The 14,578-nt window shown below is 37.8% G+C and overlaps 2 protein-coding genes across 2 annotated transcripts; one reads left to right on the top strand and one right to left on the bottom strand.

The window, feature by feature from the left end:
* The first annotated feature begins 539 nt into the window (after positions 1-539).
* On the top strand, positions 540-953 carry LOC147488694 (uncharacterized). The gene has a single exon (XM_086574459.1). It carries the CDS (start codon positions 540-542, stop codon positions 951-953), a length of 414 nt encoding a protein of 137 aa, XP_086430585.1.
* A 6,177-nt stretch (positions 954-7,130) lies between these two features.
* Positions 7,131-8,384, bottom strand: LOC147488693 (uncharacterized). Its single transcript, XM_086574458.1, has one exon. The coding sequence runs from the start codon at positions 8,382-8,384 to the stop codon at positions 7,131-7,133; it is 1,254 nt and encodes a 417-aa protein (XP_086430584.1).
* Positions 8,385-14,578: the final 6,194 nt, after the last annotated feature.

Genomic DNA, 14,578 nt, shown 5'->3' with positions numbered 1-14,578 from the left:
TCCTCCTTTTCTAAAAACTCTCCATTCATTCTCCTTAGACATTCCATGGTGAACCTCAAATACCACCAACACTACACAGTAGATTACATGGCACCTGATAAAAGGCTAAAAGTCAATGAAGAGGTTAGTCATTTACTAAAGGCTAAAGCACTAGGAAATTTTAGATTCCTCCTTGTAGCAACTGATTATTTCACAAAGTAGGTTGAGGTAATTCCACTCGTGCAAACTCCATCCTCCAAAGTCAAGCAGTTTATTTGGAAAGATATTATATATCGATACAGAATACCAGTAGCAATTGTATCTGACAATGGGAAGCAGTTTGATTTTGATAAAATTTGCCAATTCTGTGACTCCTACAAAATTCAACATATAATTTTTCTACTTTGTACCATCCGCAGGCGAATGGACAAGCTGAAGCAACCAACAAGTCTGTCCTAGACAATTTGAAAAGGATACTTAAAGAAGTAAAAGGAAAATGGGGATAGGAATCACCAGCTATTTTGTGGGCATATTGCACCACGGCTAAAATTTCTACAAGAATGACTCATTTCTCTCTGGCATATGGAACAGAAACAGTCCTGCCAACTGAACTCATGGCTCCCACCAGTCGAACTGAAAATGTCATTTTTGATGACAATGAAGAATTTTTGTCTTCCCAAAAACAATTCATTGATGAGCGCAGAGAAGAGGCACTCCGAAATTTGGAGAAGTATCAACAGAGTGTCAAAAAGAGTTATGATAATAATTTTCGTCACCGAACATTCCAGCCAGGAGGTTGGGTACTTCAGAGAAAATTGGATGACCCATCAAGGGGCAAGTTCTCAGAAGCTTGGGAATGTCCTTTTATTGTTGAGAAAAGAAGACCTAAGGGTTATTATGTACTGAAAACTTTTTCAGGAGATCTTATTCCAAAGCATTGGAATGCAACAAGGCTTCATAAGTTTTATCATTAGTGACGTAGATTCCATTGACACTACTTTAATTTCCACCATTAATAAAAAAAATCATCTGCATAATATCTTTTTTATTATTATTCATAGTTTAAGATGTCATGTCATAAGCCAAGTGCAGACATTTGCAAAATAGTTTTGTTTCTGGACAAAAACTAATGTAAGCTTTTGCTAACGCTCATTTAAAAAGCCAAGTACAATCACTTGCAAAATAGTTTTGTTTCTGGACAAAAACTAATCTAAGTGTTTGTTAACTCACACTTAGCAAGCCAAGTGCAATCACTTGCAAAATAGTTTTGTTTCCAAACAAAAACTAATCTAAGTGTTTACTAATGCGCATTTAAAAAGCCAAGTGCAGTCACTTGCAAAATAGTTTTGTTTCCGAACAAAAACTAATCTAAATGTTTGCTACTGTGCACTTAAATAGGCAAGTGCAGTCACTTGCAAAATAATTTTGTTTCTGAACAAAAACTAATCTATGTGTTTGGTAACGCACATTGAGCCAAGTGCAGTCACTTGCATTAATGCAGTTTTGTTTTAGACTATAAATAGTCAGGTGTTAACAAACACACACTTGTTAAGCCAAGTATTGTCATTTGCACAAACCCAAACTCATTCTAATAGTCGAATGAAGATTTCATCATCATTACCATTTAATGATATGATAATTCACGGGCCCCACTTTCGGTATGTTCCCAGACTTGGACTCCAACCTAACACCTTTCCAAATTTGGCCCAACACCTTTCTAGACTTGGTCCAAATCCAAATGTTTATAGGTGTATCTAACACAGATTTAATTACACATACTCGTTCTGGTCAAAAGAGATAACAGATAAGTAGGAAATAATATCTCAGTCAAGAGATAAACATAAACCAAATCTTCAAAGATTTGGGGTTAGAGTGGAATCCATATCTTTCCCATAAGAGAGTCTACTCTTACTTTCATTACTACATAAGCAATACTAGTGAGACTTGATCCATGTTTTCGGACTCGGGTAATTAGGTAGCCTTCTAAGGTTTAGTTTCATCTTCTTCATCAATCAATCAATTATTCACAACCCTAACTGTGTTTGGGAATTTCTAGTCCAAACAGTCTACTTTAATAACATTTTGCTTGATATTTCCTCCAGGTAGTGCATGAACTAAAGAGTTCCAATGGCCATGTTGTACGAGATCACTAACAGTGGAATTCTCTGGTAGATTTATGGAATTTTTTGCCTCATTGTTGAACCATAGAGGCTCCTTTAAACACCAAATATCATGTCAGAGAGAAGTTTGAATACCTTTAGCAATGATATATTTAGTATATAGTTGAGCATATTTTCTGCATTTAAGGATTGATCTTTATGACCATGAGTAGTGAAGAACGTCGCGTATCTAGGGTTTAGTATGGGGTCCTTAATAGTCTCGCGATGTATATTCTAATAAATGATTCATTTTGTCTTGGGTATGCCTAATAAAAAGGGTCATTTAGGAACTTAAATGTGTCTAAACAATTTTATTTATTTATTTTATAAAATCGGTGTACTTTTTAACTATTGAATGATTTGGAGAGAGAATCAAATAAATATTTGTTTAGATTTTAATTAACTAGAGTTAATCACTAGTTAAAAGAGATGGTGGCCGGATATGTGTGGTGGATGAGTACTTAGGAGACTTTTCGCTCCTAAGCGCCTAGGAGCGAAAAAATTTCTCATGTTTTTATGGATGTGTCCAAAATCACCCTAATTTTATTCAATTGACACCCCACTTTATGGGATTGGCACCCCTTTGACCAATTTCAAGGTATTGGCACCCCTCCATTAATTACATAAAAAACCACTCACGACAAGAAGTTGCCGCGAGATCGCACAATCCATGACATCAGGTTGCCATGATATCCCATATCCCACGGAAGGTTGTTGTCGTGGGTCCTTTTTTGTTTTAAAATTTTTTTAATAGCCACCGTAAAAAAAGTTAGTTGCCGCAAGATGGTTGTGTTCACTAAAATAGAGCCTTTGCATGTGTTAATTATCAAAACTCTTCATCATTAATTTGATCACAAGTTTTTCTTATAGCATATGAAAATATTTACTGCGAGATAGCAAAATTATGCCTCGATTGTACATTTTTTTTCATGGTTTCGGTGTTGTTCTTGGAGTGTATAAAGAAGTTCTAAAGAAAAAAAAAATGAGGTATCCATATGTCGTGTGTGTTCAATATGCAAAATTTGAAGTGAAAAAAAAAACAAAAAAACACAAAAAAATCCTCTGCAGCCACTCCCTGCCATGGAATATGGGATCTCACGACAACCCGATACCGTGGATTGTGCAATCTCGCGGCAAGTGCCTACCGTGGAATATGGGATCTCGTGGCAACCCGATGTTGTAAAACTATCGGCATGTGAGGTATAAAAGGACATATAAGAAATAACTATTATTGTTATACTTTTTGCCAAAGGGGTGTCAATCCCATAAAGTGGGGTATCAATACCGCGCCCCACAATATTCAAACCTCCCAAACAAACTATGTCCAGCTATCCAACGAATCAGAAACAAGAATTAAAGGAGGTGTTTGCAAATTAAACTATTACTAGTTCTCAAAATTAAACACTAGCCCTTCCCCAGTTTTGCAGATCTCCCGAGATTTTATCTATTTGTTACAAAAAAAATTGGAAAACACGAGGAAAAATAACCCGGCAAAAGGAATTAAATAACTATTGTCACAAGATATATTTTTTCCTTCTTCCATTAAACAACCAAGTCGCCCATTAAAAAAAGGGTTAACTAGTGTTAACTCTCTCTCTCTCTCTCTCTCCCCCCAGATGAGATAATTAGGATTTCCCCCAACTAGATGGGGAAATTGGAGTCCCCCCCCCCCCAATACACAAAAAAAAAAAAGACAATGTCAATCCAAGTTGACTTTTTTTTTGTGTACTTAGAGGGGAGACCCTAATCTCCCTATCTAGTTTGGGGAAAGGATTTTTGGCAAAAGTCACCCCTGAACTTGACCCCAATAACCACTTACCCCCCTAAACTTTTTTCTAAGCGAAAAAAACCCTGAACTTGCTAATGCCAAACACAGCTGTTAGTTGGGTTGCTACCGTTAGTAAGATATGACGTATTTCGTTATGTAGATGATGTCATATTTAATTTTTCTGGAGTGGTGTGTGCCCTTTGATGAGTTGGATAGTCAATGCCAACTCAGATTAGTCAAGTCAAAATCCCTAAACTGAAACCCCCCAAATTGAAACCCTAGTTCTCATTTCTCAAAATTCCCACGCCCACAAAATTAAAACCAAGCCCAGCCTAATAGCAAATAGCTTTAGACGAACTCTTCTCTTCTCCTACTCCAAACCCTATCACAAATTCCAAACCCTAGTTCAATCAAAATCTCCCAAATTCTTATCAATTTTGCTCCATTTTCTTAACATTTTTGAATTCAACTACATCATGTCATCTGCATCGGTGAATTCAGTTGGTTCTTGTTTCTGTGGGGTTGAGACAAAAATAAGAACGTCAAATACACCGAAAAATCTAGGAAGAAAATTCATCGGGAGTAGATACTATCTAAAAAGGTGTGAATTCTTCACTTGGGAGGTTGATCTGGAGAAAGAAAATATCAAAGCACTTGAGACAGAAAATGAAAGACTGGAGAGCCAAGTTTCTGAGCTGAAGAAGGTGAATGAAATAAAGAAAATGGTCATTGTTATTCTTGTTTGTTTCATATGCTTTTATTTGTTTAAGTGACTATAATGGAGTGATGTAATGGAGTTTTAGTCTAAAATATGGTAATGGAGTGTTGTAAGTGACTGTAGTGGTGTTGTAGTGGTGCTATAATGGAGTTTCATTAATGAAATGTTATTGGAATTTGTATTCGAATACTTGCAATGAATGGATGAAATGTTCCTTGAATTTGTGAATAACTTTGTTCAGTTCAATTGATTGTATTCGAGTCTCATTGTTTACAGGTTCGGTAACGTGGTGCATTCAAATGTCTCTGTTCTCTGTAAGGAAGAAATTTGAGTTGTACATTATTACATTGAGACTGTGTTGTTTAGATATTGTGACAATGTTACTTGGTTTTGAAAAACCACCAAATGGCAATGCACTTCCTTGATGATGATAAATACATACTTGGGCATGAATGCTCTCAGTTCTTGTTTGATATTTGTATGATTTCATGACTACTCTATATATGTTTTTGGATTTTGAAGGATTCCTTTTTTGAATAAACCTTTTTTCATACATCATTTTGTCTTTGGGTCACTTCTTACTTATGTCCATTCGTTAGATTGGAAACTCACATCCTTGTATGCAGCTCGATCTCTTTTGACATTTCGATCTATAGTACTCAAAGCTGAAAATGCAACCTGGTGAAGTAGGGGACAATCTGTTGGTGTCCTAAAGAGGTTTAATTGGTGAGGGTCTTAGATTCTAGAGCGAATTTTGGACTTTTTTCTAGTGAAATAGATTATAAATCATGACAAAAGTGCGAAGTTGATTGAGACTTTTAAGTCTGTTTGTGATGTAGGGTGATCTAAGCATTTGTGTTGTAGTAACAGGGAAAGTTTTATGTTCAATTAGGATCGACTAGGATGCTTCATGGTGCCAAATTCCAAGATTTCATAAACTTAGAATAGATTGTGGTCATGGTTTTTGGTGAATTGACATCCACTGAATAAGAATTTTGGAATTTTCCACAGTGAAATGATTCTTTAGTTTTTTCGTAGTAAGGTATAAGATAAAAGTAAGAACAACTAAGAACTGAGTTCATTCATTCATCTTTGCTGTACAAATCATTACCATTACCATTACCATTACCATTATCCACTGAATTTTCTCCTTCTAAGTTTCATTATTCAAGTTGTTTGGTAACAGAAGAGGAACAACTTGGTTTATGGTTAGGGCTTCTTCACAGGTAATAATCTATTTAGTGATGGTATTATAGATCTTAGTGGTCTGTTGTGATCCACCCTGAAACTCCTTGCCAGTATTCAATCTTTTGATGGAGTCTGTGTTAAGTAAAGATTTCCATTCTAAGCTGAAAATGCAACCTATCAGAAAATGCAAATATCTTACCTGTATAAACCTATCAGCCGTTATTATAAACCTGTCAGAAAATTAGCAAAAGCACACAAGCTCTTTGCATTAAAAAAAAAATTGGCAAAAGCACACAAACTCTTTGCATTAATCAAAAATTGGCAAAAGCACACAAACTCTTTGCATTAATAAAAAATTGGCAAAAGCACACAAGCTCTTTACTAGATTATACAGCCATCTGATAACACACTTTGCATTAATCAAACATAGTTCATACATTGTCATAGACCAACAAACATACCCAAAAACATAAGTAAAAAACGAAACAAACCCTAAAACATAAGAAATAAATCCAACGTTATGTCTATCCCTTCTTGTTAGCCATGGCACACAAGCTCTTCTTCCCTACAACAGTTTGTGATCTTGTACTCTTAGAAGGGCTACCAACACTAAATGACTGTGTTCCTAATGTTGCTCCATCTTTCAAAACTGTGGCAACCTGAGATGGGCTGGAAGCACTTGATGATTGTGTGCCTAACTGTGCTACACTGCTAGCATTTGTAGATGTCTGCAAATCAGTGCTTTTCTTAGGTGGTTTCCTCTTTTTTAGCACCATACTTGGGTCATACATACCTGGCTCATACCATTTACCCCTTTTCTGCCCCACAAGCTGCACAAAAGAAGAATATAATTTCACAAAATAACTCTTTTACGCTTGTATATCAAAACTTATATGATACCTTCACAAAAGTCCTCCCAGTTATTTCGGATGTATGCACTCCATATCCAATAGGTGTCTTTTCTTTAATTTTTCTTTGTTGAACAGGTACATTGGCCGGTACATCATTGCTCGGCACTTCATTGGCTGGTACACTAGCTGGTACATCATTGCTCGGCATTTCATTAGCTGGTACATCATTATTGCTTGGTATTGCATTTTCTACGTCAGTGAACTAAAATTGTATGAGCACAAATTAAATTAGACAATTTATTGTTATATAAACATCAAATAAACAAAATAGACATACTTACTGGTTCTATAGGTGGTTCGACAAGTGGTTCTTTACACCCTGCTTTGTTATGCCCATACTCCTTACAATTGGAGCATCACATTTGCTTTCCTCTCCTTGATAGTTTTCCTGACTTGTCCAAATCTTCTTATGGATCCTTCCTCCTATTCCTTGCTGGTCTTCCAAGCATTCTTATCTTTTTTTGAGGTAATAACTTAGGGAATTGTGTTTTTTTCCATTGTCTTTCGCCACACAAAGGAAGCATGAACTTTTCATAAGCCTTGGACACCGAATCAGCTGTGTACCATGATGCCACATAGCTGTCAGGATTCTCTTTTCTATAAAAAATGGTTGATATTGCATGAGCACATGGAATACCATTTAAGTCCCACCTTCTGCAAGAACAAGTCCTCTTTCCTGTGTCAACAACATACGAATCATCATATTTTGGCTTTCTTATTTCAAACATATTACCCCCATAGTAAATACTAGTCCACTTTCTACTCTCCAATTTGTTCTCTTCTAAAAGTTTCCTAATTCTTGGTGCCAACTTGTCAGTCCATCTCTGAATTTCCATGTTCTTCTTTTGTATCATGGTCATCAAATAAATTCTAATGTTCTCCAGCATATGAATGATTGGTTTCCTTCTTGCTTCAATGATTTGGCCATTAAAGCATTCACTCATGTTGTTCTCTACTGCATCACAGCTAGACGTGTTAAGGAAATATGCTCTACACCATTGCTTTGGGTTTTGCTTCTTTCGCAAGTAATCTTCAGCATCTTTCGAAGTAGCTTTAATTTCAGTCATTACACTTTCAAATTCTTCTTCAGTAGGACTCTTACTAGCTTTCCAAAACAATGCCTTCAACAAAGTACCGCTAAAGGTCTTCCTAAAGTTCACATATATATGCCTTGCACAGCACTTGTGTTCTGCCAAAGGCAATAGCATATCCACTGCAGCTATGAGACCCTTCTGTTGGTCTGAGATCACAGTCCACCCAAGCCCATCTACCTCCCCAATGTCCTGAAGCAGCAATTCCAGAAACCAAACCCAAGATTTTGTGTTCTCACCTTCAACCACATCCCATGCAATTGAGCACATTTGATTATTCCCATCTCTACCCACAGCTGTCAACAGTTCACCTTTGATATAACCCTTCAAAAAGCATCCATCAAGCCCAACCACAAGTCTACAACTTTTCTTCCAACCTTTTTTCAAAGCATCAATACAAACATACATTCTTCGGAAAATATGAGGATTTTCACAATGAATTTTAACAGTACTCCCTGGATTTCTGCGTAATATCTCATGAGCATAGTCCCAAAGCTTGGCATAGTGCTTAACCATCACTGAGTCGATCTCCCCCAATGCCATCCTCCTAGCTCTAAAACACTGACTCATTGAAACGATTGTTACGTACGTGTTCAACACATTTTGCTTAAAATCAGCCAACTTCCACTTTGGATTATTAAGTATATCCTGACGATATTTCCTTGCAAGCCATCTAGAATTACAAACTTTTGCATTGAAATCTCTAACACATGTGTGCACACTCTTGTAGGACTTTATCTAATAGCTATTCTCACATTGCATAGGACTGGCATGCAATCTCCAATTACATCCATCAGCACACTTAGTTGTTAATCTCCTACTTTCATTTTTCTTAAAGAATATAGGATGGCCATTTGCAACTCCATAGTCCCTGAGACAGTTCTTCAACTCATCTCTACTAGAAAACCTCATCCCCAAAACAGGTTCAATCAATTTCATATCTATATTTGAATCAAACACAGGCCAACTAGCTTTCTTTCTCTTAATGCACACCCCATCACCATCATTATCAGTCTCCACAGGGCTATCATAGTCATCTGAGTCTTTATAATCATTATCTTGAAAATCACCAGTGTTGTTACCTTCCAAAACTTTTTCCTCTTCACCACCACCACCACTAACACCTTCACCAACACCACTAACATCTTCACCAACACCACCACTAACACCTTCACCTTCACCAACACCACCACCACTAACACCTTCACCAACACCACCATTAACACCTTCACAAGGACTGACTCTCTTCTTATCTTTAGCATTCCTCAGTTCAATAAGTTTCTTCCTCACCTCAATTAGTTCATCATCATCACTGACATGGTCTAAGCTAGCCACATCACTATCAAAGTCATTATACTCATCACTGTCTTCTTCACTCCCACTCTCACCAGGTTCCATGTGTTCAACATAAACATCAATGCGTGCAAAAATATCCGTCAGTTTTAACATCTCATTAACATTGTTATCTTTCAGAATCATTCTCAAACCCTCTTCAAGACATAAACCAGGACTGTTATAGTACAACTTACAATTGTTGACATTATACCACAGTCGTTTTACCATTTCCTTCAGAGTAAAGACATTCAAACTACTTGGAAAATTTTCATAATTGCTTTTCACATCCCCCCCCCCCCCCCCCCAATTTATTGTAAGCTAAGACTACTCTCAAACCAACCCCCATGGTATATCTGTAAAAGGTAGAATTTCTCCATGGAACTAGGGTTTTTAATTTGTGGGTTTAGGTGTTCATAGTCGATTTTTTATTTTGATTGAACTAGGGTTTGGAATTTGTGATAGGGTTTGGAGTTGGAGAAGAGAAGAGTTCGTCTGAAGCTATTGGCTATTGGGCTGGGCTTGGTTTTAATTTTGTGGGCGTGGGAATTTTGAGAAATGAGAACTAGGGTTTCAATTTGGGGATTTTGACTGGACTAATCTAACTTGGCATTGACTATCCAACTCATCAAGGGGCATGCACCACTCCAGAAAAATTAAATATAACATCATCTACATAACGAAATACATCATATCTTACTAATTAACGGTAGCAACCCAACTAATAGATGCGTTTGGCATTAGCGAGTTGAGGGTTTTTTTCGCTTAGAAAAAAGTTTAGGGGGGTAAGTGGTTACGGGGTCAAATTTAGGGGTGACTTTTGTCAAAAATCCTGAGGGAAATCCTAATTGGCTCATCTAGGGGGGTTATACTAGTTAACCCTTAAAAAAAAGATAAAAAAAAACAGATAAAAAAAATTGACTATACAAAGACTCGGAAAGACTTGTAAATTAAAAATGTGGTAGTTTAACTTTATATCATCTTTGCAATCTTATATCAACTGATTAAATTGGTTTGAGTGATTACTACTTGAGGTTGCAAAATCATACTAATGGTACGGTATTGCAATGATTCAGTATACAACATGTACACCTTGACGTTATTGTTTTCCTTTTCATTTGATGCAACTCCAAAATGCTTATCGTAGGACATAGAAATTCACAAACTTATAAATGTTAAAGTATCGTAAACCTTCACCAGTATAGGCTTGATGAATTTTCTGATCAATTTGTCTGGTCTAGATGACAAAAATGGTAGTTTATGGTTAGCCTCAAGCATTCCAAGAAATAACAAGGTATCTCCATAGCAGCTGGAATAGATTAAAAAAAAACAATTGTTTCTACGTTGGTCAGATTATATGCATTTCCTTTGAATATATAAGAGCTCCCATGCTTTTCATACTCTCTGCTTTGGAGAACCACATTTAATTCTTTTGCAGGTTGTTTCCCTCTTGTGATTATCTATTTTTCAGTTTCTTTGGTAACTAATAGATAAAATCTCGACACAGGGAAAAACTCATCTTAGCTTCAATGGGGACTTGAGAAATAAGCGCCCAACTTAGAAATAACTTACCTCCTTTTCTCTAAGGTTATAAGAGTAATCTCGCATTTTTCTTTTCTTCAAGTAGTAAAGTTCTATCCTTAGAACGTTGGTTGCCATAAGAACAAACTCAAAACCTTCCCTTTATGGGGGGGTTTTGATCGGAAACAGCAAGGGATGTGAGATTTCCCATCTGAGAACATGGATACCTCGGCGTTAGACTGATCTATTGATGGATAGTAGTATATCTTCTTTTCCTCCTCTTCCTTCCCATCCAACTCCACTTCACCAGCCTCCTTGTGTTGGTCCTATTCCATCAACTGATGCTACACCGTCTGAGCCACTTATCTCCTCCGGCGGCACCCTTCCTCACCGGATTTCCACCGGTTGCCGATTGCCTACTGCATCATCATGGAGTAGCTTGTTCCTTCAAAATAGAGCGTCTGCTCTTAAAAAAACACTAAAGCACTTCACTTTACAAGAAGTGAATGGTGTTACTCAGGTACCGATGGTTTTGATTATGCAAGGATGTAATGAATGGAGTGACTATGTGGTGGGATTCTTTATAGAACAACGCCTCTCATTCCCATATGTGAAAAATGTCCTTCAACAGCGATGGAAAGATAAAGGGTCATTTGAGATTATTGCGGATAAAGATCTGTTCTACTTCAAATTCTCGAGTAATGAAGCTCGTCAAGCAGTTTTAAAGGAAGGTCCAATCTTTATTGGTGGTCGTTGCTTTATCATAAGTCCATGGACTCGAAGTGTTGAAAAACAGCGAGCAATGGTAACAACAATTCATGTGTGGGTTAAATGTCACAACGTCCCTAAGGAGTTGTGGACTGATGATGGTTTAGGGTTCATAGCTAGCAAGGTGGGCATTCCTTTCAGTCAGGATGAAGCTACAAAGCAAAAGAAGCAAATCGATTATGCTCGACTATATATTGAGGTAAATGTTTCTGCCAAGCTTCCAGATTCATTTATAGTTGAACTAGCACCATGAGATGAACGGATCATCTCGTTTGAGTACCCTTGGATCCCAAAAAGATGTGAGAAGTGTCAAAAGTTTGGGCATGAAACTGAAAATGTTTGGGTGATGCAAATTCAAGGAGGTTGAATACCACTAACAGAAGTGGAAGAATGAGTAGACTCAATAATGTACAATCTACTGGATTGGATGCTAACAATGTAACCAGTTCACAGGAAGGAAGGCAGAATGAAAGAATGACTCCTAATGCCAATGTAAGCTATGAGAATGCTATGAGGAATACTGTAACGTATGCTGGTAATGGAAGTGGAGAAGATGTGAATAGAAGAATATGGAGAGTTAGGAGTCGTCCTAGTGCCCTCTCTGATGGTGCAGGAACAAGTTGCATAAGAAATGATAGAGGCAAAGAGATTTGGGAGCAACCCACTGGTACAACTGTCCAACATGAACCAAATAGCCAGAGTAGTGGTGCTCAGGGGAATGGAACAGAGATTGAAGAGCTCAATACTGGTGTACATGACTGGAACCGATCTTTCCATTGGACTTTAGCTAGTACTTTATGTGCCTGCTGAGATAACAACTCCTATAGCAAATATGATTGGGGAAACTATGGATATTCTTCATGTGAACACTTTTATCAAAGAGGAACTTCAAGTAACCAGAGAGATAAGAGTAATATGGTTACACCAATCCAGAGTCAGCCTAGAGGTATTCTGATTAACCAACTGCCATGTAGTAGAGAACGAAACATGTATGAAGGGCTAGTTGCTGGAAATGAGGATGAAGATGATGATCCTCAGAGAATGAGACTGAGTTCTTTATGGATGCAGTATCCCAACAATTGTTTTATAAAAGAGGTCATCAAGGTATGTAGCGCCTTCTAAGGATCAAAATCAATGGACAACTGTGAAGCCAAAAAGAAGCAAGCGGATCCAAGAGCGTGATTCAGGAGAAGTAGAGCCTACGCTGGCAATTATGAAGAAAGTAAAGTCGTTACTGAAAAACAAAAAGATGAGAAATCTTGAGGACTACACCAAAAAAAAATTTGGATGATACTTTGGGACTCACTTATGTGTGTTGTGCTTGCGAAGATTTCTTTTGCAACTATGAGAAAGCGCAGACTCATCTTAGGAAGGATCATCCTAAGATTGTTAAAGAAATCATGACTAGAAAGTAAGACTACTATCTCTACTTTTTTAGGTTCGATTGCAAGACGACTAGTATGTTATTATGTATGTTAGGCTTGAAGCCTGTCGGTAGAGTTTTTATGTTCCTCCTTTTAATGATCTAACTCTTAGGGAGGCTTGTAAGGTTTAACCTTTTGCATTAATAACAGGTGGAGGTCTACCTTAGCCCCAGCTTAATTTTTTTTTTTTTTTAAATAGATAAAATCTCGGAAGATTTGCAAAACTGGGGAAGGGCTAGTGTTTAATTTTGGAGAACTAGTAAAAATTTAATTTGCAAACAACTCTTTTAATTCTTGTTTCTGATTGGTTGGGACTTGGGACAGCAAAATCGGGTATATTCCTTATGGAATATTTTGAGAAATCAGTATTAATGCAGATAGGGTGGACTTGACCCAACATATAACCCAATGGAGAATTTCATCATATGACATACATAGTATAGGATATAAAACTTCAAAATATCAGCGTTAAAATTTCAATGAAAGAAAATATGGCACATCATGGTTAGATCGGACTACTTGAGTGTTGAGTGTTGAGTGTCTAGAGTTGACAAAACCCCAATTGAGTGTGTCGTTTACAACATTGTTGTATGCTCTACTATTACAACCTATGAGATCACTTCTCTTTTCTCTGCTTACTCATTTTCTCTCTCTCTTTGTCTTTTTTTTTTTCTCCTCTTTTTCTCTCTCCTCACCCTTTTTATCCCTCTCCTCTCCCCCCCCCCCCTCTTCTCCTCCTGTCCCTCGATCCTCTTTCACCCATTGTCTCTTCTCTCTCCACGTATCGCGGCAGTTATCTTGCAGTTATGATTCCGCTCTCCCTCTCTCCACGTCTCACAGCAGTTCCAAAGTGGTTAGGATACCGCGGATCTGATCCTATGCAACCTGTTTCCCCATACTATACCGCATCCGGTCCCATTGTCACCACTAACCTCCTAGGTAATGAATACGACCCATACAGATGCCCTCTCTCGGTCTTATTGATGGTCCGCGAACAACAATGGGGTTGAGAACTAACATTTCTCATGTTATACACATTTCGCGGTATGCTTCTCTTTCCTGACACTGCCACTCTGTCCCCCTATCTTCTTTCTCCCAACACGTGTTCCACGTGCTTCCTCTGTATTGCCACCTGGAAATACGGCGTACGCGCCTCGTACTTTGCCTCTTCGAAAATCGAGACTCTATGTGGCTCCCTTTCTTTGGTTATTTTGTTGGTTAATACCCTTTTGCCCTTGCCCCTTCAAATCCCGCTCAAACCTCTCTCTTCTCTCAAAACCCCCAAAACAACAAACCTTCACCATCTTTTCAACTTCCTTTTCTTCAACCCTTTCCCACTTCTTCCCATTGTCTTTCCTCCGGTAGCTCTCCAGCACTGTTCGTGTTCTACGACCTCCATTGCCTTGGCTCCCTCTCGTTACAGGTTTGTCTTCCCCCTTAATTTGTTTTCCTTTCCTCTCATTATTTGTTTTATTCGCTTTTGGGGGTGTTGCTTCCTCACTTTCTTCCTTTCTAGAATTGCATATCTATCTTTTTGTAAACTCCCCTCTTAGCACTAGTTCCATCATGTCTGTATCGAAATCGGAGGCTACCTCCGTCACCCAATCCTCCACCACCAAATCCGATAGATCTAGATCCTCTACCCCTAGATCTAGCCATCACTCCACGGACCGATCTGAATCCCCGACTTCTGATTCTACTGATCCCATCGTTGTTCCA

Source organism: Coptis chinensis, chromosome 7 (assembly GCF_015680905.1).
Source record: "Coptis chinensis isolate HL-2020 chromosome 7, ASM1568090v1, whole genome shotgun sequence".
In the NCBI taxonomy this organism is placed as follows: domain Eukaryota; kingdom Viridiplantae; phylum Streptophyta; class Magnoliopsida; order Ranunculales; family Ranunculaceae; genus Coptis; species Coptis chinensis.
The sequence above is the reverse complement of the archived record's forward strand: the minus strand, read 5'-3'. Positions and strand labels throughout refer to the sequence as shown.